At 43.0% G+C, this 23647-nt stretch overlaps 1 protein-coding gene across 1 annotated transcript; it reads right to left on the bottom strand.

Moving 5' to 3' along the window:
• Positions 1 to 9955: 9955 nt before the first annotated feature.
• On the bottom strand, positions 9956 to 12222 carry BTG4 (BTG anti-proliferation factor 4). The gene is made up of 5 exons (XM_009670227.2): positions 12138 to 12222; positions 11578 to 11815; positions 10825 to 10962; positions 10442 to 10637; positions 9956 to 10284 (listed from the first exon to the last, which is right to left on the bottom strand). The coding sequence occupies exons 2-5, from the start codon at positions 11748 to 11750 to the stop codon at positions 10093 to 10095; spliced, it is 699 nt and encodes a 232-aa protein (XP_009668522.1). The 5' UTR covers positions 11751 to 11815; positions 12138 to 12222; the 3' UTR covers positions 9956 to 10092.
• Positions 12223 to 23647: the final 11425 nt, after the last annotated feature.

Below are 23647 nucleotides of genomic sequence, written 5' to 3'. Positions count from 1 at the left end.
TGTTGTGTTTTTTATAGGCATGCACTTTCACATCTCCTTACTTAAATTTGCAGAACCTGATGAAACAATACAGTGAAACAAAAGCCTCGTTAGGAAAGGATTTTCATCCAGGTTTGGAAGAGCTGAGAATGAGAGTAGAGGAAGGAAAAGAAAGAGACACACAGCAGAACATCAGTCCCCTGTCATCCGTCACAGAGTCTTCCTGGGTTCCAGGGAAACACCATGAGGCAGATGACCAGCTCCTATTGTTCCTGACTGAGAGTAGGTCTGATTAGTCATAGGAAAGTCAATTGATCCGTCGTTCTTTGCTGATGGTGATACGTTTCCTGGGGGCGCATTAATGCTTTTGAAACTGAACAAACAGGAAGAAGGTGGGGTGGGAATCAGACTATAGTTACAGCATAGACTGAGGAAGGTTTTGGTGATTCTCTGAAAAAAAATGCCAGTCCCTTTCTCCTAATTAAGCATTCAGCAAGAGAACACCTTGGCACTCCTAGAAACTAAGCAAGCAAACAGGAAGAGTTTAGGTTAAAAGGGCATTTTCAGATCAGATGATGATCAATTTTTGATGCGCTCAAGTTATAGGCATTACTGTAAAAACAAATACTTAAACGGATGCTTACTTTTTCTAGGACACAAATAAAATTAAATGTCTTACCCAGATGATCTTCATGCAGCTGCAGAGCTGAGCTTATTCCCATCCTTAGGCTCAGCAGGTCTCTAGGGATTCTACTTGAAACGTCAGCAGGTACTCGATAGGTACCAGAATATCCTCCTCTCTGGATTAAAAAGGAAGTTTTATTGGGAGCAGGTGAATTATCACATGATCAATTCCTTAAGGTTTCCAAGTCTTTCCCAATACCTTCTATATGAAGTAAGCAGCTGTTTATTTTCTCAGCAGTTTGATAAAGTGGGATATAGTACAGTCCTAGAATTCACCTAAACAGAAGGAAACAAAAATAAAATTCGATTTGAAACACTTCTATCTGAAACACAGAGGATACAGAATTTCTCTCTGCAGCAAAAACTGAAATTAAAAAGAGCACGTATGGAGTGCATCAGCTGGCCTCGTTGCTCTCTTATCACCTTGTGAGCTATCCCCAGAGCTTACTTAACAGTAAACTGGTTGCATGAGCCACCAAATATCTGAACACCCGAGAAAGATTTCCTGATCTAGCCTATTGGAGGGATTCCAATATACTTCTGTATCTTTAAAGTGCTTCTAAAATTAGACGTTTAGTCAACAAGACCAACTTTTATTCCTAACGGTTGATTTTAAACTGATGACTTAGCCCAAATTCTATACAGAAAAGTCATGAGTAGCTTACGGAACAAGAACAGTAAGGGGCACGAACCTCTCTGGAATTCTTTGCAGTCATTAACTAGTGCGTATTGGTCTCACAGACATCAAGGTTCTGAAGCAGGTGGGACACCTGATGGCATCCAGAATTATTCTTCTGAATCCGCAGTTCACAACACCTCCTCTGTACGGTAAACACCCTAAATCAATTTGTTGACTACTGCCCCACAAACGTGTCTGCGCAAACCGATCCCGTGAGAAACTTTTTTTCCTCCTAGCTCTTTTCTTTATGTTGGAACGTCAACATACTGCATGAATCACGTGATCTCTGTATACGTAACTTGCCTAAATCTATGAAGTAGCAGTAGTCTTATAAAACAAACGTTGTGCTTGGATCGCTTCAATACAGCTAGGCGTTGCATTTGTTAGCTGAAAAAAATCCCATTAATTCTGACGAAATACAGGATTTTATACTTTGATAGACTGTCACTATTATAGAGTTAAAGGCAGATAGTCAATTTCTTTTCATCAATAAAAAAGCATTATAAATAAATACAACGTTGTTAAGAAAAAAGCTTCCTGGAATTGCCAGGAGTATTTTGTAAGCAGTCTACGCAAGAACTATGGGAATAAGAAATTATTCACTTTTTAATGAATGTGCCACATAACCCCCTTTTCCAGTGTGTGAAATTTATTTGCTTTAAAATAAAGGTAAGATTGCTTCAGAAAATAGTATTTCCGTGTGTTTACACAGGTGATGATAAAACTATGTTTATAAAAACATCTTTGCTTCTTGGTCTTCTGAAAAATATCAACGATGAGCTCCGAAGTCACGCAGCAGCGGCTGGACTACTGGAAAGCCCTAATCTGGACAAAAGTAAATCTAAGCTCCTTTCTCATATGAAATGTCCAAGTTCTTGAGTGTAATGCAGAGATTTGTTTCAGCACTGAGGTAGCCATAAACCGTGTTTATTGCAGTAAGGTCTTGCTGAACAGACATCTTAAAGTTACTCTCCTCTATGGAGCAAGCGCTCTACCAGTGAAGGAGAAAGACTCAGAATACAAAATCATACCTTGGCTTTGCTACTGATCAAGCGTGCCACACAAGTAACCTTGCATTTCTTGGCCTTAGTTATCTAACGTTTCACTAGGAAGAGTGAAGTTTTGGCAGTTGCCTAACGCTATTGAGGACTTCATGATTCATGAAAGAATTCAGAGTTCATCACAGTGACCCATTTTTATATTAAACAATGACTTTTAAGTGTTATAAGGCGAGAAGTGCCGCACATTATGTATTTGTATTGTTGTGTTCCTCCTTGGACAAACAAAATGAAAATAAAAACCAGATGTGTTTTTTTTTTTTAATGAAACGCTATTGTTTTTTGCAGAAACGACAAGTTCTTTTCAAGATATACTGGATTCCTTGATGACTTGTGATGAAGAACTAACAGTAGTTCATCCTGAAACCCTTTCTGCAAGGGAGTTTGTCATATATCAATATGGCATCTCCATCCTACAATTCCTCAGACTTCACATTGATGTAAGTTTTTACTATACTGATATTTAGTAACCAGTGCTTCCAAAGCAAAAAGTGTATCAATAACACTCAGCCTGTAAGTGTAAAGAATCTGCCAATTATAAGGCAAGATCAAGTAGAGAATGATCAGTCTGGAAAGAGCAGGAAGTAAAATCCATTTGTTTTCTCTGCAATGGTGTAGAAGGATAGTTTTGAGGTCCGACTTCTATCCCACAAGATCCAAGGTCAGTTCTTATTTTTGGTACAGCAACTTTGTTTTACATTCTTGGGCACATCAACTAATCCCTGTACAATTAGTATACAGATGAATAGTGTTTCTTTTAGGAAGTGGAGCAAGGAGTCTCACTGTCTTTGTACAGTTCTTAGCACACTATGGCTTTAGCCTAAGTAAACTCTCCAGGGCCTTTCATAACTATATGACATAAATAATAATAAAAATAATGGAGACTAGCAGCCAGAGCTCCAGGGCTAGAGTACACTTTCATTTATTTAATTAGAAAATTGGCAAGATGAACTGCTGTGATATGCTAGGGATTTTAAACAGTCTGTTTTCATGTGGTATTTGTTGGCTCTATGTACTCACTGCAAATCAAAGCTGACTTAAAATGAATTTATATCCCATTAATCCCTCTTACTTTGCAGATCTGAAGTGCACTTTCTTTTTTTTTTTTTTTTTTTTTAAACAAAAGAAATTTTTCTTCCCTTTGTAGGCTCCAGAAATCAACCTGTGTGTTGCCTCCAGCTTACCTCTCAGTAATGCCACAGGCAATGCCTTCAGAAACTCTTTCTTTTATCAGGTTTGTCAACATCATTTCCTGGCAGCCTACTCAATATTCTCATTTCCATTAAGTTCTGGAAATAGGAAGTAAATTGCAAAAGTGTTTCTTTTTTTAAGTCATGGCATGCTTGATGCTTTCTAAGAAAAACATCAACAGAAGAACCAACTCAAATACTAATGATTCATTCTCACTACGTCTAGATGAAAACTTACAGCTAAGATGTTGACTATGAACATATGTTTAATGCGATGGTCATACCTAGAACAGATTCTAAATCAGTTCTGGTTTCCCAGTCTCTCTTGCCCAAACTCCACCACTCCCATTTCCACCAAATCCTCTACAAGCTGCCTTTATAGAAGTGAGCAGCATATCAGCATTTCGCTTGCTATGAGTAAGTTACAGAATCTGATGGCTCAATATTATCTAGTTTTACAGTTGTGGGGTGCTGAGAAAAAAAGATTCTGTAACACTGAAGTTCGTAATGCAGAAAGATAGAACTGTCTTTGTGTGTGGAATACAAGAACGCTTTACTTTTCACACACAGGAAGTGAATTGTAGAGTAAGTTTCTTCTGTGAGGAAACGGGAAGATTTATGATAATGTTAACTTCTTGCATTGTGAATGTGGATGTTCCCCAGTGGTCTCTAAACTGGATCTAACTTCCTTAAAAATTAAGACCAACCATTTCAAGAGTCACACTGAGTAATCTGCCACAGTGCTCTCGCCTCAGGTCTGGATATTTGTTCTTTCTCAGAATTCAGAGAACAAACTATTCATTCTAAGAGATTGCCTGGGCTCCGTAGGAAGCTTCCTTTTGCTCCTGGTGCACTGTTTCGCTCATATCACTGCTACTGACTTCAATGAGGACTCCAATCCAGTCTTTCTGAGGCTTTTTTATCAGGTACATCACTACATTCCAAGTGTGATTACATTTCAGCAATGTGTGAAAAAACTACCATTCTTATATAGGTTCTTATACTTTTTTTGTACAGCTTCTAATAACGGAAAGCAAGAAGGGAGGTGAAATAAGATGGTTAACTATCACCTGAACTGCCACTGTAATTATACAGCGGCTGTTCAGAGATTTCTGTTCAGAAATTCTAAGAACACTTTCACCCCAGGTGTTACAAGACAGGAGAAGAATTTGACATACCCTGTATTAGCCTCTTGTATACAAACACCACTGACTTACAGATACCTGTTTGTTCTGCTGACAGCTAAGGAGAGATGAAGACAGACAACTACACGCTAACTGGCATTTAGCCAGTACATGGGAGAATCAAACAGAAGGCTCTTTCATAATCACGGTCTTGACTCGGAGAGCACATTATACAAGACAGATTTATCAAGAAATAGGGGACTGCAACTTTCTTCCCATAACACCTCTATGGGATGCAACCCTTTCCATCTAGCCTTCAGTATAATGCACTTCTGCATTGCAGGGGATGAGTTGTCAGCTAATTTTCCCAGCTATCCACAGCGCATACACATGATTTTGGCCCCCTGCTGAAAGCTACTGTTTATGAATGGTGGTTCTCCTTACAAGCAGCAAGCAGTATCAGCATTGCCTAGAAGCCGATACAATGAGATGTGCATGCCTGGCACCCTGTTCTCATCAGGATCATCTCCACAGCAGCTATTAACCACACCATACTAACCACATCGTGCAGAATATTTGTGGTCTACATCAAATCCCCATGAGACCAGTAAACCTATTGAAATGAAATTGGCTTCCAAAAGTGAAAAACTGTCTTGCTAACCTACTGTTTGAGTCCTTCCCCCGTGCCCCTTTCCTAATATCTCTTAAGTGGCTAGCTGTAAACAAATCATGTGCGACCCCTTTGAGACTTTCAAAACAATTTCTGTTTCTAGGCACTAAAGGCTTGTCTCAGTGAGATGTTCTCCCTCAGACTCCAGATGTCAGCAGTTCTTCAGGGTGCTAAGCCCTCTGGAATAAATGAGATGATGCTGAAGGAAGAACCATTCTCTGAGGAGGAAATAAATCTCATCTCCCAACTTTTTGAGGTGAAAGTAAAAAGCCTCACAGAGATGGAAACCTTTGAAGAGGTAATAAGAAAGGTCATGAATCCTGGTCTGGTTGAAAGCTCCCTACCCCTATTATCTTACACTGTTACAAAACAGCAATTTGAAGCTGCTTATGGATGCCCACCCCTCCAAATCTTTGCTCAATAAAATCACTCATGTGGGATCAGTAAGCTCTCTATACATCATCTCAACTCCTGAGCTGAAGGGTACTTCTAACAGACTGGAAAGGCACAGCATGATGGTAAAATTACCTTGACACAAACCAGAACTGATGCAGAGAAGGCCTGTTTGAACCATCAAACAGGTGTATCCTTAGGTGTCTTCTTAAAAGTGATAGCCATAAGCACAAGTGCTTCAAGGTATATACACATAAACCAACTCAGCTGGGAAGCTACAGCTACTGTTTTAAGTGTGGTGCTAAGAAGCCTTCTGCTTGCTTTAATGTTTCAAGAGCACGCCTTTTGAAAAGAAGCGTGCAAGGACTGAACTCTTCTCCCATTTCTTCATCTATAGACACACAGCAAAGTAACTGTATTTGAGAGTAAAAAAACCACACAAGCAGTTTCAGGAGCTGTCATTACCTGAAAATTCTCATATCATGAATAATTTGGCCTCATGCAAATCACACTAGAACAGCATGAAAAGCAATACCATTAAAAAAACATTTAAAGAGTCTTTAACACTAACCTGCCTTCTCTACTTCTGTGCTTATTGTGTGACACATGAAGAAAAACAGGAACCTTGTGCTCCACATGAAACTTGAGGAACCACTAAGTGACAGGTGGTCTGTGAAGAGAAAATATTTCCTTCATGCCTTGAACAGCTATGAAAAGAGCAGCTTCAGGCAGAGGACATGGTGAGAATGGTCTGAGATGAGGTATTAGACTGCTATACTAAAACAGCAACAACGGAGTAATTTGGATGGTGGTGGGAGGGAGAGGGGGGCAGTGATACAAAGCAAGTCATAACCCCTCTTAGACTACAAAGCCAATCATAAACAATGTTTCTAAATGTAGCAGGTTAAGTGACAGGTAGATTTGTTGCCAGCATATGTCACAGGAAGAAATTACTTCTCTATAAGCTAGGTTAGATTCTCAATAGCAGAGAAGTTGCATTTCAGTGAAATTCTTCTTCCTGGCTTGGCCTTCTTAGGAGCATAAGGGTATCACTTCAGCAGTGGCATTTATAGTGTCTGATTTTAAGCATTCATTTCCATTTCTTCAGCTTGGAAGAGGAAAGCTGCACTTGCTTCTCCCCTTCAGAACTGGAGGATAAAGTGGACGTATTAACTGAAGAGCTGGTGAACCTTGTAGAGGATGAACACCACTTTTTAAACAGCATAGGCAATGAAGGCTTGCTCTTTGACCACCTTGAAAGTATTGGTTTGGAGAGAGACCGTTTGATAAAGCAAATAGAAGCATTAGAAGAGAAAATAGCACAAGGCGGAAAGTTCTAGTGATATTCAGAGGAAGACTTGGCAGCGTGGTGTTAACTTGATCCTCTTTGCCTTTGTCTTCAGGCTTTACACCAAATAAATCTTTGTTCTGGGGTTTTTTGCTTTGTTAGAGTGCACTTTTCCCCTTCATGTTAAAGGCTCATTAAATCAGTGAAAGCAAGGCAGGTATTTAAGTGAAAAAGCCTTAGCCTACTTCTCCATGATGTCTTTAGAGATACAAGTTGGGAAAAGGCCAGTTGTCAAAAAAGCTCACCCAACTCCCAGTAGTCAAAGCAGAAACTTAGAACCAGGCTCATAAGCCTGCTCAGTGTTAAAACAACATTATTTTTGAGCTTATATTACTCTACTACATGCTCTGAAGTCTCTGCAGACCTCAGCTGATACTTAACACTAGTCTTTTGACCTTAAAGACAAGGCAACCATAGAGATAGCTAACACAACTGTGGGCCCCAGCTGTACCCAATTACAACAGGAATGGGAGCAGTCATCACCAAATGCACCATGCCTGGCCTGTACAGCCTTTACAGGTTCTGAAGTCACCATGTGAAACCTGCTCAGTAATGACACCTCTATGCAAGTGCAGGATCTTAGTCTTTGTATATCATAGGGGGCTACAGAAAGTTTTCTTCTTTAAGACAACTTAGGGTTCCCCACTGTCAAGGGCAATCCCTGCTTTTAAACTTGGAGACAAACTTCTCTTCCCTCATCCCAAATTCAAAGCCAAACCCTGTATCACATGAAACATTCAGCATTCACTGACCACTGTAAACATCACCTCTTTTTGGCTCACAACAGCCCCTAGTTTAGATAAGAGTGGGAAGAAGCAGAGTCAGCTAACATCCTCCCTACCCCCAGTACAAGAATTCTTGAGGACACAGGACAAGAATTTGGAATTGTTTCATGAATCACTGAATACCCTCACAGTAATGCTGTTACCTCATTACACATTAATTACTCAGCACTGAGAAGTGACTGGATTATTACGACCTCATGAATTAGGTAGCCATTCTATTCTCTAAGAAGTCCTGAGTCAAGCATTCACACCATCACCCAGTACATAGATTCTTATTTTGATCCTGCCAGAAAAAAAAACAGTGATTACAATATAAAGCAATTAAGTTGCCCACATGCAGGCTCTATTATCAAGGTATAAAAATTAGTTAGAAACGCTGCTTCTGACTCACAGTAGTGAAGAAGCTTCCCACCTGACATCTCATTTAAAGTAGTTAATTCAACACCCTACAGAATGCAGTATTTATACATTAACAGCAGGCTTTAAAATGCTTTTTTTTAAAAAAAGGAAATGCTGCACAGTTATAGGGAATATAGGATTTCTACTTATTTTGTATGAGTGCTCTGAACCCTATTAATACCACATTTATTTCAAGAACTCTTGTTGAAAAAGTACAGGTGATTCAGGGATGTGGGTTTGTTCTGAAGAAATATGGATCAATCCATGGTGAAGCATGACTGAGACAGTACCTCTTTGCTGAACTATGGATTACAGCCCTAGGATTCCTTCTGATTATTCCTATCCACAGGATGTTTGAAAGGTAAGCTGGGAAACAGTATATGGAGCTCCTGTTGCTTAATACAGCAAATACTAAGCTATCATTAGCATTTTACACCTGCTCTGAGATTAGCTAAGGTCTATAATCAAACATTTCCTATATGGCTTCACTTATTCAGGCAGCCCTCAAGTCTTATAGAACTGGCTCCTAGCCATCTGCTTTTACAGACCAGAGAATACTTTCCCTTTAGGATTACTTCCTAGGCGGTTGCAATTATTGCTTGTTAGATAGTGATAGTTGGAGCACAGCAAACAGGAACACTTGCAGTAAGTGACAGCTGTAAACATCTACATGAACTGTTAACTTTCGACAAGCTAGTTTGTTGCTATCAGAACTTGCATTTCAGCATTATGAAGAAATTTACCAGCAAGACTGAAGCAAACGATACCACTTCTGCAACCCTTGCACTCCCAGGCTTATCAGTGGGCAACATGGCAGCAGGACATGATCAAGTCAGTAGGAAGACATACTCCAAGTCAACAAGGTGAAGCAGCCATGTTGAGTCTGTGGCTGTCTGACACCCCCATTGCCTGCCCAGTACCTACAACTATTGTAGGGAACAATTTAGAAGCCCACTGTTCTAGTGGGTCCTCCTCCTTCCTCCCAAGAGGAGAGTCTTCAGCCTGGGGTTCTGAACTGGCTAGAAGACAGTCCAATGACCGGAGTTACCCATAGCTATAGAAAAGGCTCTTACCCTGGCCCAAGTACCACTGATAAGCAGACTAGACAGTTTTAGAGGAAACAGCTCCACCATCCTACAAGGTGATATAGCTTTCCACAGCTGTAAGCTAACACAACTCCGTATATTCATGCCTCTCCTGTCCAAGAGGGTGTTCTTCTGACAGGTAAGTTATAGTTGAAGAGGCAAAAGCCCAGTTGGGGCCACAAGAGCGTCTTTCACAGCCACATATACCAAAGCCTCAAGTGAAAGCACAGAGATTATTCTGCTTGCTATGTATAGATGTTTTGCTCACGCTGCAACTAAGCGGTGTGCTTGTGCCTTTACTACCTTTGCCAGAAGGAAGCAATCTTCCAAAGCAGCTGAGGATGTTTCATATTCCTTGACTTGCTTGTGCTCTTACCAAGCAAAATGGTTTTTTTAAACTCCCTTCAGGGCACTGAGAGCAGATCAGATGGCTTTTAAAAAAACATGATTGATTTATTGATATCCGCATTTCCTTTTTAACTTACAAGTACAGTCTTACACATTAATTTTCAATCTTATATTAACATTAATAAAATATTAAAATGGTTATATAATAAAACCCCAGCATTCCAGATGCACAAGACATAGGGAGTAGACAGTAAGTGCTTTTTCTATATGTATGAAATTTTGTAGTGCCAGCCTTCATCCTGTACCATAGCTCAGTGTTTCAACAGCCTGTAACAGGTGTAGCCACAGTTCTACCGCTTGGTATTGATCCAGTGGTATCTATCAACACGCGGTCCTGTGAAAGCAGCTGTTGGCCTGTAGACTTTGTAACCCCTGTGCTGGGCATAGTATGAGCCTGTCTGAGGAAGTCCATCAGTCATGTATGTCTTCCTATGAAGATACTGAGACCAGGTCTGCATGGGTGGCTTGCAGTAGTCATTGAACTAAACAGCAAGAAATAAGAGATTGTGTTAAAATGTGTTTGGGGTAGAAGGGGAGACTGGTCTGGCCAGTTGTTAGCCTGCTGCACTCCTCCACAAAGGAGCCTGTGGGGCAGATGCTAGCTCTTACTGACAGCTACATGCATTACCATGCGCTTACCTGGTAGACACTATTAGGGTTGCTGACAGTAGGGATAGCTTTCGGCTCCTTGTTGAAGCTCTCCTCATCTGAGGAGGTGCCAGAATGATAGTCTAGTGCTGCTCTGTCAGCAGCATAGCTGATCTGTTGAGGAAGCTCTCGGTTCTCCTCTCCTTCAAAGTGAGCAATTGTGAAGGGCCGGTTCTTCTCACCATATCTGGAAGCAACTATATTTGTATAATGCAGCTCTGCACTGGAAGTACAGACACCTGCTACTAGACAACCAGCACTAATAAGGAAGTACAGTCTTGGACATTAAGTCTCTAGTAGTATGCTTAGAGAGGATCAAGCTAGTACTACAGCACTTGACACAGGTTGTCTTTAATTACAGCTTCCCAGCTCACCTGCAACACACTTCAAATGGATCAACCCATAGTGTCATTTCTTTTGGTAAGCCAAGCTTATTGAAGTCCACATTACTCTCCACACAAGCTTGCTCCAGCAGTGGATCTCTCATTTGATGCTTGTTTATCCTTATACACCTAGGTAAGAGTAAAAGTGCAGATGGAACATAAGATTTCACTGCAACTACGCAAGTTTTGCTCATGCACAAGTACATTCAAATTCAGCAGTTATTTTATCTCAGCATGGCTAGCCTGTTCACAGAAGTTCTCACAGCCTTAACCAGCTGTTAAGCTAACAAGAGCTGCTTTATAAGCCCAAATAAGGTTTTATAATGCAGCAGCTCACTACAGGGGGTCATTAGAAAGTTAAATGCAGGTATGAAGATTTCCCAGTTCAGTTTAGGACTACTTGATTTCCACATTCAAGTAGTCAGATACTCAAGAAGTTATATGCACATTGTTTCCTGTCTCCAGTTTTCCACCTCAGCTTCCTAGCTAGACCTATATAGGCACATGCAAAAACAGTTTTGTGAAACCACTTTCAGAACAGGTGCATCTTTACCAGTCAATAGCACTTCTTCCCTCAAGCTGTAGAAATAGGCCAATGGTTCTCCCGAAACTTGGCTTTGCTACATTCCACAACTAACTGAGGATTATTTCCAGTGTAAGGACTCCAAGCACTGAAAACATACTCACTGCATCTTGTTTTTCATGCAAAGACACCAGTCCCCTTCCCCCCAGAGCTCCTCTTACCTGAAGGCTTGTCCTCTGGATGGATTGTCTAAGTACCAGTGATTCTTATACTTCTCAAACAGTATCGTTGTCAGCTTAGCTGCAAATTTATCCATTTTGTGTTTGCTCAGCTTGTCCTGCTTTTTCACTAGCCTTGTGATGAAGAAGACTGTGGCAGCAATTTCATCTTTCATTTTTAATTAACACGTACAAGGTGCTTTAGCTGTTGGATAGTCATCAGTAGAGATGAGACACTACTCTAGAGAGATTTAACAACATTAAGGTACTATCAACTTTCAAAGATAGATGTTGAAAAAACCTTCATAAGCTATAGCAGCTAAAACCTGGATATCCTAGATAGATCTAAGAAGATAGTATGTTGCCAAACAACTGATGATTTCAGTTCTGAGTAGTGACAGTTTAATGCATTGCTGGAAGGTACTCACACTAAGCTAGTTAACAGAGTAGAGGAACATCAATAAGAGATTATTCACTACTTATCATTTCTATATTGGAGCCAACCATTAGCAGTTCTTACACATAGTTCTTTTTATATAGACAATGAAGATCACAAACATTACCTTTGCAGACCAGAATTGATTAAAACACACCTCAGGTATACTTTATATATAACACCAAACAGTCAACAAGAAAACAGACTTAATGCTACAGGAACCTCTACAACCCATCAAAAAAATAAAAAAAAAAAAACCCAACTCCTCCCTCACTCTTTCTTTGGAGTAACTTACTTAGGGTTTATATAGAACTGGAAAAGAGATGGCCCTTAGGAAAGCAACAATATTCAGGTGTGCCCCATTAGATTGACCAACACGCTGGTTTCAAAGGTGTTTCCGATCTACTTGGTTTTATCCTAATATTAGCTCCCTTTTTAAGGTAATTGATTCTGTACTGTAATCTGTTGTGTCCATCAGTCTATCTCATAAACGCCATTTTAATATTTAGTGAAATAGTCATCGTGAGAAAAATAGTACCACGTTTATTACTTAATTATCACAGTTACACTTGACAGCTCCTGGCAGACTTTAAACAACACAGTTACTTTCTTTATGAAGCCCTCACATTACGTATTCTTTATCTGGAAAATCGTATGACTCTGTATGTCTGTATGTATTTGTCATAACATTAATTTAGCTAGTGTTCTATATAAATGTTCACACTATCAGTAAAGCTTTATGCTATTTCTGAGGCATTCCATACAGAGTGTGAGTGGCTTTGTTAAAGGGTTCACACGAAGGCAGTTTCTCAAATGTGAGTACCTCATTGTTTAAAACTGCGGGCAATAATTAGCCAGGGCACATACAGACAAAAGCTGATGTGTTCTGTTTTTTCTTCCCTTTGCTGTCTCAGGAAATTGTGCCTTCAGTGCCAGATAGCAGGAACTGTCAAGACAAGAGAACAAATGAAGGTAAAAAGAGCTGAGTATTTAAACTGGTTCTTGATTTGATTGTAGATGTTGCAGCCAAGCAATTCATGTGCTTACATTCAATCTTGGATTAGATTGTGATAAAATACATTGGATAAGCAAAATGAAGTATGAGGGCACAGGTACACATCATTACAAAGTCTACCCTAAACCACAAATGTCTGGTCATTTCTGGATTTCCTTTCCCCTCCACTCGCATAGTTCCGTGTTCTCTACAGTTTCTTTCTGCACCACAAAATAGATTTACCAATGGGCTTAGTAGGAATTCTGATTTTAAGAAGATAGTAACAAATAAGAAAAAAAGATATCTTCCCCTTTCCTTTTCCTCACGTATCTACATACTTCCTTAACCAATAAGTACCTTTCAATCACCATTTAAAAGAGAGAGAAATCAAGTCTGAGATAGATTATGAGTCTTCAAAAAAAGCCTTCAATAGCACCAGAGGTTGAGCCTTAATATCCTAGGCCAGTGTTTTAACCACAACGCTATCCCTACCATGTGGTCTGCGCTGTACTTGGTAGCTTACGATGACAAATAGGGATTTTGTTTGTTCCATACACAAACCATGAGTCATTCTTTCCCTTTTGCATACAGCGTAAGACGGTAACGGTAGTCTGTTCTGGGTTTTCTGGAGAATGGTGTCTGGCAACAGGAAATCCCTGCTATGCGTTGCCATGAAGAATTTCCATATGAGTGTTTTTAAGAGTTTGTTAGTCTCTTTCTATGGAGCCTGTGAGGAATTTTACTTTCCACTGACCCTTTGCATCCTGCACACCAAAATTAGCTCTGGGCAAGAGATGAGAATTCATGAACGGGCACACTGGATTTTCATGCCTGAGGCCTGAATTGCATTTGAGAGATTTGAAATTGCTTTAAAAATGTCAGGCAATTGATGGGTCATATTCTGGTCTGAATGGATTCCCTTGTAAACCCTGAAGACCTAATTTACGGCCACATCAATTTCTCTTTGTTTTTAAACTTCTGTTGTATGGTGCCATGTCAAAGGAATTAAAAAATGTTCCCAAGGGATTGCATCTTTTTATCACATAGACTTTGCTATAGAGTATAGCTGAACTGCATGACGAGTGGCCAATATCGAAAACGGGGCTTTGCTTTTCATATTAACGGTTGCATCTGTTGATAAGAGGCATTAGACAAACAGATATAGTTAGCTACAGACCTCCTGTAAGCAAGTGTTCACAGACTCCTTCTTAACTCACAGTGTGGCTTTTAGTGGATTGTCAGCTCTCTGGACAGCACTGGAATGATCTTCAGTCCTGAGAGGCAATGTCTGTGACATTCTAGTCCTGCAGGATTTACACACAGCACTCTGCTCTGCATTCCTGAAGAGCATTTCAGCGTTCTCATGAAGCCACATCTGAGGCCCCCACATACTATGTCCCAAAGGGACGACACTTGCTTCATGAAGTATCTTAAATGCCTGAGAATTTTCTATTGGAACTATGGAGAAATATCCCAAGGCTTTGCAGAGGGAAAAGCTAAGATATATGCAGAGTATGAGGTGACTGCAAAGAACTGATCCCTTTTCTAGTATCTTTACTTCTAGGAAAATTTTAGCAGTAAATACGCAGCTGGGAGGAAGTACCACAGACCTAGGTTTTCTAACTCTGCTGACACATAAGCGTCCAGGAAAATAGTAAACAAAAGCAAGATTTACCTCCTAAAAATGACAGCTAATGCACATAGTTACAGAATTACAGTTTTTTGAAGTTCTCTTCCATAACAGTTTAGTCACTCAGAGTTTCATGCATAATCACAGGCAAAGAGACTCTGAATCCTCTAGGGATGATGTTGTGTTTCTTGCCAAAGCACGGGAAGTTGCTGTTTAGTCCGGTTTCTTTTGCCTTCATGTCATTTTTCAGCAATATCATATTATGATCTAATAAAAGATATGACTTCTACCTATAAACCTTGTTTTCCTTTTATCCTGAATCTATCTGGGCTAAAATAACATTCCTACTGCAGAACGGCAGTAGGCATCACATGGACTCCATCCCCTGCCCCTGGAGTCCATAATTTGATCACAGTTTCCCTGTGGGCTCACCCTAACACAGTTAGGTCTCAGGAATTATTCAGCTGCTTTCTCTCAGTTTCCCCAATGAATGCCAAGCTGGTTTAGGGTCCCCGGAACATGAGCTGATGGGACTTCTGAACTGTCTCAAACTTGTCCAGGCAGGTCCTGGAAGTTATGAAATTCTGTGACAAAAGAGGGAAGTGCCTGGAATCCACAAAGGGCAATCAAAGAGAAGTTTGAATCCCTGCAACAACTCCTTTTGTGCAGTTACTTGTTCCCATAGTTAAGATATAAACTGTAAATCAGCAGTAAACAAAACTCTTCACCTGAGAAACCAGAGGGAGCAGTGAAATCAGTCATGCAATAAGGTGCTATTTCTTGGAAGTTAGGAGACAAAACCAAGGGCAAACTACACAAGTTTATAACTACTTTCTGCATCAGACAGAAAAAAAAAAGAATCCAAACCAAAAAAATAAGAACAAACCAAGGAATATTTAAGCCAAATCCTTAGCAATTTATCCAGATGGCTCTATTAAGGATGTCACTGATGTAGAAGTAAGGTGCTGAGAAGCAAGGTGCTGAGTAAGGTGCTTAGTATTTTTAGTATCAAACAGGAATGCATAAATGTTTTTGTTAATGACGCTGCTTAAAAGAAGCCAGAATAACAGAGAATACTTCAACTGTCTGGCTTCCCATTTCAGCGACAAGAAAAACTGGCTCTTTTAATTAGGCAGATTCACTGAACTCAGATCCTTCATAGTGCTGTCACTTGTCACTGACTTATAGGAAACATAGCCCTGGGTACTCTCTTTGGATAATAATCAGCTGAGAAACAAAGCTTCAAATGCAAAACTTGGACTGTCCATCCCAATGTGAGATCCCCTAAGCAAAGTCAGCGAGTTATGCTCCAACTCATTCCCAGTCACATACAAACAGAAACTGTTAGCATCCCAGCAGCTTTTGCAGCATCCCAGCAGCTTTTGCAAAGAGGAAAAACGTGATGAATAGCCAAGCGATCTGACTGACAAGATGCATGAGATAAATGAGCAGACATTTGCACCTTTTGCTAAATGGTGCTGCTATGTCTTAATCGTTCGTAGAAGGAAAAAAACGAAACCCGCATCGCTGCGTTCCAGTGCCTGGACATTAGTGGGACCGATTCAGAGCTCACTGAAATGAATGGAAATCTGTCCAAAGACTTCAGTGGGATTCAGATCAGGCCCCTAACTCAGCACAAGCATTCTTAGTTAGATTAAATTATGGGTCTCCCGGATCACCAGGCAAGCCTAGGCATGAACTACAAAGGGAAAAGAGTCAGTCACAGTTTCTCTAGTAACTGCAGGCCAAACCGAGAGCAAACACTGTTTCCCTAAACACACTGCTAGCAAGGGTCACCCTCGCAGAAATGTTTGCAATTTTTTTTATTTTACGTGACTGAGTACATGGAACCAACAAAACAAAGTCCAGCTTACTGCTAGCAGTCTTCCTTCTACGAGCCATTCAGCTTTTGTGGGCGACGAATGACAGACACCTTCTCCAGGTAAGCAGTTGAAGTCCTAACTAGTGATATAAGATCAGTAAGCGTGAGCTAGTTCTGTATGGGAAAACATCCTATGTGACAAAAGGTTGATTTACTGCTGTTAGAGAAAGGCACTTTGTATTTGCTTAGTCTGGCTATATATACACTGTCCCACTCTAGGCCACAAATATCACATAGCAGCAAGGTACAAACAGTAGTAGTGCTGCATGAACGCAGCAGAGGTTCTGCTGCCCGTGCCATTATGTTGGAAGGCAGACGAAACCTTGTATCAGGAGCGTGATACTAAAAACTGACATCTCTGTTTAAATCATGCGGTCTCTGTGCACAGAATTATTTTTGGATGAAACAACACAGCAATTGATTCCAATCAAAGCCACAAACTAAATTTGAGTATGTGGATTGTTCAGAGAATTTCCCGCCTTTTAGATTATATGAGTTGACACTTTCTGGGCCTGACCAGAAAGTTTAAGAATATTTATTTAAGAAATGAATCATGTTTTCATTAAGGCTTTCATTTTTAATTAATCACTTAGTGACTCAATGGACGTTCTTCAGTAAATATCTAAATGTATTTATAGGCAATTTTTCTACATAAACACTTTACCAGGAGTACTGTTACTTTATTATGCATTGCACATATGACTATATGGCCATGCTAATTACACTGATCAGTAGGGGCAGCTTTCCAAAGGAAAACACTCGTTGATGTAAAAGGCCTTTGGGTCCAGGTCTGCAAGAACACTCATCTAAGCAGAAGTGTGATGATGTGACACTGTTGTGCCATACAGGGCCAATGGATGAGATAAGGTGTAACCGCAAGTGCGCCAAGCTCTACAACATGTTCTGGCTCACAACTCCATCCGTAACTAGCTCTAATTGTCATCTACCAAATCTGTAACGTTTGACTTCAGGGTCTGCTTTACCTCAGCCCGTGAGTTGTCATTTTCCTTTTCAGAAGAGGAAATCGCTGAGAAAAGTCAGTGATGGAGTTATGTATTGCTGTTTAGCAACTTCTAATATTGTTCATTGATTTCACATTACAAACGGCAGATTGGGAGAAACTTATATTTGCTTGCAGAGGATCTTAATTGTTTGAGCACCACGTGTTACCACATTTCACTTAAGATCATCCGTCTTTGTCGACTAAAGCAATAAAATAAACCAAAAAAAGGCTGGTGATGGTCTAGCCTGTTATAAAATTAAACAGCACAGGCAAGACTGCAAAGTTGCCTGGGCTCATGTTACGCAGTCTTAGAGCTATTGCTACAGCCTTCAAAATGATTTCCGTTAACGAAATGTCTTTTCTCCTGCTCTGCCTCGGCTGCCAATGTGGCCAGCGTGGAGCAAAGGATAGGCCAAAGTGGGGACAATCAGCATTGCAGCAATCCATCATCTCACCTACCTGCCTCCTACCCAAATGGTAGCATGTTGGGGGCCTGTTGGGGCTGGTTGTGGGGAGGAAAAGAGCAAAGATTAAGTACAGAAACAAGGCCGGAAATGCAAGGGATAGAGAAGACTGTAGTGAGCTGAACAGGTCAGGAGTAAGCACATAGAAATGGCTGGCTGGGCCCTCAAGGAATGAGGAGAGAGGTGATCTGGCCACGCTGCCTTTGGGTGAAGATAGGCAGCATATGCCTCCCACTGCAGCCTAGCGCCAGGATCACAAGGTATTCATTATTTCAAGTTGCTTGGCTGTCTTTTCTGGGCATCTGACTATGGTATCTAGGCTCCCAGAATGACCGTAACCTCGCTGAAGCCCCAGAGTCCAGATGTAAGTCTAGGGGGATGCACCTGGACCACCACGTGTAACACCACAGCCCAGATCACCCTCAACAGCTATGACACAACCTGTAGCCATTTGTTCACAGGAGAAAGGCAGAAGCTCCTTTGCTCTCTATTGGCTTTGCCCATAGACACCTCTTTTGTGACAGGACCTCCTACGGTAAGAGACATCTGTGCATTTTAAAGCAACAGCCCATCCTCCAGGCACGAGCCGCACCTGAGTGACCATGACAACAGAGCGTACACAAAGGTTGTAGGCATGGGGCTGACCTACAGTCCAGACTGGGGACACTCCAGCCCAGGAAGACCAGGGGTAGAGATGGCACCCAGGTGCCACCTTAGGAAACATTCCTGGAGGCATGTTTCCCTGTTAAAAGACTGCTGGATGCCAACGAATGGGTGGAGGTGCTAGCCATGGAAAAAGAAAGGAAATGCAGAGTGAAGAAGCTGGCCATTTTTCCCTTTCCATTAAAGCTTTTTAAGCTTTATTCAGTCCTCATTCGGTATAAATTCAGTCCTTATCATGAGGATTATTACAAGGTAAGCTACTTAAGGGTAAGTCCTGTATTCTTTTTATGCATTTCAAAAATAAGGCCTTTATTCGTGAGAGGCAGCGAAAGTTTTTTAATTGGTAGGCCAAATTTTCCTTGTAAGCCCACTGGCTCTGTCTCATTGTTGAATTAAGAATGGCCTGGTAAACCTATATAAAATATTTGTATCACATTATTAATTGCATACACATATATAAGACAAAAGGCATAATTAATTACAGCCGCTTGTCAATATTCCGTTTTGTTCTGCAGAACAGATTTGCTCATTTATTTGGCTACCAAAAATTAGCGTAAAGTATCTGAGTAACCTGACATCTGACTACCTGCACTGCCTATGTTTCTGTATTTTTCTGAAAAAATGAGGAGAGTTTTCTGAAGTTCGGGGAACTACTGAGATTCTATTCTTACTGCTGCTGTACTTATATGCAGTTTCTTCTGAGAATCTTTAAACGGAAATTTCACCATTCCAGTGCAATAGGACAAATTAACTCAACTGCCTTGACTAGAATACAAGGATAAATATGGTAACTGTGCCATAAGTATTAACAGCTGGCATGTTGTAAACCAGGTAGAATGTTATTTATGTTTGACATTTTGTCTTGGTTCAAATTTGCAGATGTAGTTGCATATGCAGCCCTGAATAAAGCTACCACTTAATCTGCGCTCATGCAGCAAGGACTACATGTCCAGGCTTTTCTCATTTCCCAGTGCCGTTCCCACACATTGGAATCATTTACGTTTGGGTATTTCATTGTTTTACATTGCACTCGCTTCTGAAATGATCTTTGTGCTGCATCCACCACTCACTTATTTGTTAAGAACAGTTAACTTGTGATACAAAGACTTTGGATTCAGTAGAATGACACTAAGGGTGATAGGACAAATGTTTTTCATTATTGACAACTGCTTGCTTTTATAAGAGCAGCTGATAACACAGTATGTGTTAATATACATGTTACTGGAAGTGCTTTCTTTGTTTCTAGGTTTGAATGCCATGACTCCATTACAGGAGTAGTGCTTGGTTTGTAGGCAGTGTAGTTAGCTGATTGTATCTGCTGCTTCGCAATCACTAACTTCACTGCCATCAAAACAAGGCACAGGATTCCCTGCTACAACCTCAGTACAGAGAACTGCATGCCTCACAACATCCTCATGCCTAATGCAGAATTATTAATAATACTTATTTGCTAATGACCTCATTTTCAGAAATGTTAGCTGTCCAAAGGAACTCTATGCTATTGCCAATGTTAAATGAAATCTTAGATTTCTTCAGGTTGGTGATAAAATTCTAACTTTCCTGGAGCAAAAATACTATTTGCATTTGTTTTTTCGGCTTCATGAAAGCTTCTTGTGTACTCAATTGTTTATGTGTCAGAGCTCGGAGCGCATCCCTCTTGTAAGAGTTTAGTTAGTCCAGTTAGAGTTGAGCTAGCTGAGTCCAAGCTTAGCTCCTCAGCTGATTCGAGCTGTTTTGAAGAAAGCTGGAAGCGGGGGCCTGCCCCCTCTTTCCCCTGCGAACTGCTTTTAAGCTGAGGCTTTACCGCTGGCCCCTGCCTGTGCTATATCACAGCTGTGCAGCAGCTATGTCTGCACTCGGTCTTGTTTCTGTGTGATTCTGACCCAGACCCAGACCCGCTGGCTCAGCTTCCTGTCTCAGCCTCGGACCTGCGTCATCACTACAGACTCGCTGGGTGATCGCTGGACTGTGCCTGACCCTGACCACAGTCTCTGGCCCCAGTCCTTACCCAGATTTGCTGCTCTGCGTCCTGGCTTCTCGTTGGTCGCTGCTCATGCCTGCCCTATTATTGTGCTCTGCTCCCAGCTCACCTTCCTTTGCAGAGCAGCCGGCCCTCACTGCTTCCTGACATTATGCACCAAGTTTGAGCCAAGAGAGGCTCTACGGAAAAAGAAAAAGGCAGGAAATTTAAATCTGCTCTCTCTGCCTTTAAAGGTTCTTTTATGGATGAGAACTTCTTTATTGCATCCTTCAGTTTATCTGCCAGGTATTAGGAAAATAATTTCCATTTAGATTTCATGTCTTGTTTAACAGGCTAGTAAGTGAAAGGTTTTTTACGCAACGCTTAAGTATTAAATTCACTGTATGCTATAAATGTTTTTTTACTCGGATCACTTCACTTAACATTTGAGAATTTTAATGACAAAGAAAATTCAACCTTAATAGTGCTAGAACCGGCTATAAGAGGTTGTTAGTTTGTTTTTTTTTTTTTACAAAAACCTAGTCTTCGTAAAAACAGGTGTTGAAAGGGAACCGTCTCTTACGTCAGCCTAGTTACTAGGCAGTGTAGTTAGCTGATTGCCAAAGGTAACAATCACTAACCACACAGCCAGGTAAAAAGGTTTGGAAGATACCTCGATGGAAATCAGACACGCAGGAAGGCAGGTCGAGTGACCTCTTTGCAGAGGTACATAACGCACAAGCAAGGCAGTATAACAAAACAAGTGAGATGTACTGGTTTGCCGGTCACATACGTAAGAGACACCAGCCCGCATAGTTGTCAAGCCAGCGTTGCCTAGCTGTTTAACTACACCTGCCTGTGCGATACAAAGCTTCACTCGCAACTGTTTTGCGTACAAGATGCTCAGAAAAAACATGAAAGCGAATTGAAAGGCTTTTTTTTTTTTTTTAATTTGCAGACATTAAGTCCAACGCTGTGCTTTTCTCAGCCTTACGCTTGTCTAATGCCTCTGTTTTCAACATTTACTCCTCTCTCCTCTGGTTGAATAAATAAAATTCAGGCTTATGATTCTTTTATGGAAACGAACGTCGTTAATCATTCCAGCCACCCTGAGATCTTAGAGCCGTAGTCATGGATGCCTCTGTGCTGCCCGCTGCCCAAACGCAGGCTAGAAAGATGGTCCCACAAAAAGGTTTGGCAAATTTACTGACTTGCACGTCCACATTCCCTTCTGCAAGAGCATCCACAGGAGGGCCCTGGCTGAGCTCCTTCCAGGATAGCTCACGAAGGACTCACAGAAGCGGCAGTTTGCTGAGAGACGGCGCGCGCCCACCCTGCCAACAGCTGCTAGTCGAAGCCTGACGTTCCCTATGAACCACCTCAGCGGCCTTCGGTCTTTCGCTAAGGGCTGCCCCACGACACGGCGCTGCCCCTCCTTTTGTGCCGCTCTGTCCCCGTAAGAGCTTTAATGTTCCCGCGGAAGTACAGCGGGAAGCCGTGACTTCGTTTTACGCCCGCAAATCACACTTTCAGAACAGATATTCAGCAGCCTGAAGTAAAGCACCCGGAGAAAACGTTCCAGCGGGATGTTGTGGGAGTTCGAGGTTGGAGGGGAAGCGGACGCCTGCAGCGCGTGGAGCACAGGGCGCCTGGCGGCAGCTGCCTTTACGCAGGGACCCTCGGCCCCACGTGCCAGTGACGGGAGGGGAAAAGAGAGGGCCCCCGGCAGAGAGGACACGGGCACCTACCGCGGCCGGCGACCGTGACAGGAGCAGCGCCAGGCCCCGCCGTCCTCTCGCCGCCTCCGCCCGCGGGATGGGGGACGCCGGGCCGCGGCCCCGCCGAGGGCCCGGCCGCCGCTCGCCCCCGCCACCCGCCGGCACGCTCGTCTTCGCCGGCTCGGGCCCGGACGACGTGGCGGCCGCTCGCGCCTTCTGGAGCTCGGCCACCCTCCCGCCGCCCCTCGAGTCCCGACTCGGCCCCGCCGCCCCGCGCCGTGAGGGGACCCCGCCTGCGCCCTCCACCTCCACCCCGGGGCCTCACACCGCCCCTAAGGCCCCCCCCGAGCCCCACACCATCCCTGCACCCCCCCAGCCCCACACCGCCCCTAAGGCCCCCCCCGAGCCCCACACCTTCGCTGCACCCCCCCCAGCCCCACACCGCCCCTAAGGCCGTCCCCGAGCCCCACACCTTCGCTGCACCCCCCCAGCCCCACACCGCCCCTAAGGCCGTCCCCGAGCCTCACACCTTCCCTGCACCCCCCCAGCCCCACACCGCCCCTAAGGCCCCCCCCGAGCCCCACACCATCCCTGCACCCCCCCAGCCCCACACCGCCCCTAAGGCCCCCCCCGAGCCCCACACCATCCCTGCACCCCCCCAGCCCCACACCGCCCCTAAGGCCCCCCCCGAGCCCCACACCTTCCCTGCACCCCCCCAGCCCCACACCGCCCCTAAGGCCCCCCCCGAGCCCCACACCATCCCTGCACCCCCCCAGCCCCACACCGCCCCTAAGGCCGTCCCCGAGCCCCACACCTTCCCTGCACCCCCCCAGCCCCACACCGCCCCTAAGGCTGTCCCCGAGCCCCACACCTTCCCTGCACCCCCCCAGCCCCACACCGCCCCTAAGGCCCCCCCCGAGCCCCACACCATCCCTGTACCCCCCCAGCCCCACACCTTCCCTAAGGCCGTCCCCGAGCCCCACACCTTCCCTGCACACCCCCCCCCCCCACAGCTTCCCTGGGGTGCTGTGCCCTCCCTGAGGCCCCATACCTTCCCTGGGGCCCTACGCCCTCCCTGAGCCCCCCCACACCTTACCCTGGCCCCTGCCCCCTCCCCAGGGCTCCCCACACCTTGCCCAGGGCCAGCACCCTCCCAGGGTGCTTTTTTCCAGTCTTTTGGAGTAATTCAGCCATGTGGTAGTGTTTGCTAGACTAAAGCGATGAATTTTTTCTTTTTTTCTTCATGTGATTTTTCTTCTCAGAAAGAAGTATTGCTTCACAGGGCCCACCGCTTGCTAGGAGTAAGTATCAACTACTGCATGC

Source organism: Struthio camelus, chromosome 22, assembly GCF_040807025.1.
Source record: "Struthio camelus isolate bStrCam1 chromosome 22, bStrCam1.hap1, whole genome shotgun sequence".
Classification (NCBI taxonomy): domain Eukaryota; kingdom Metazoa; phylum Chordata; class Aves; order Struthioniformes; family Struthionidae; genus Struthio; species Struthio camelus.
This window is presented reverse-complemented; position numbering and strand designations above follow the sequence as displayed.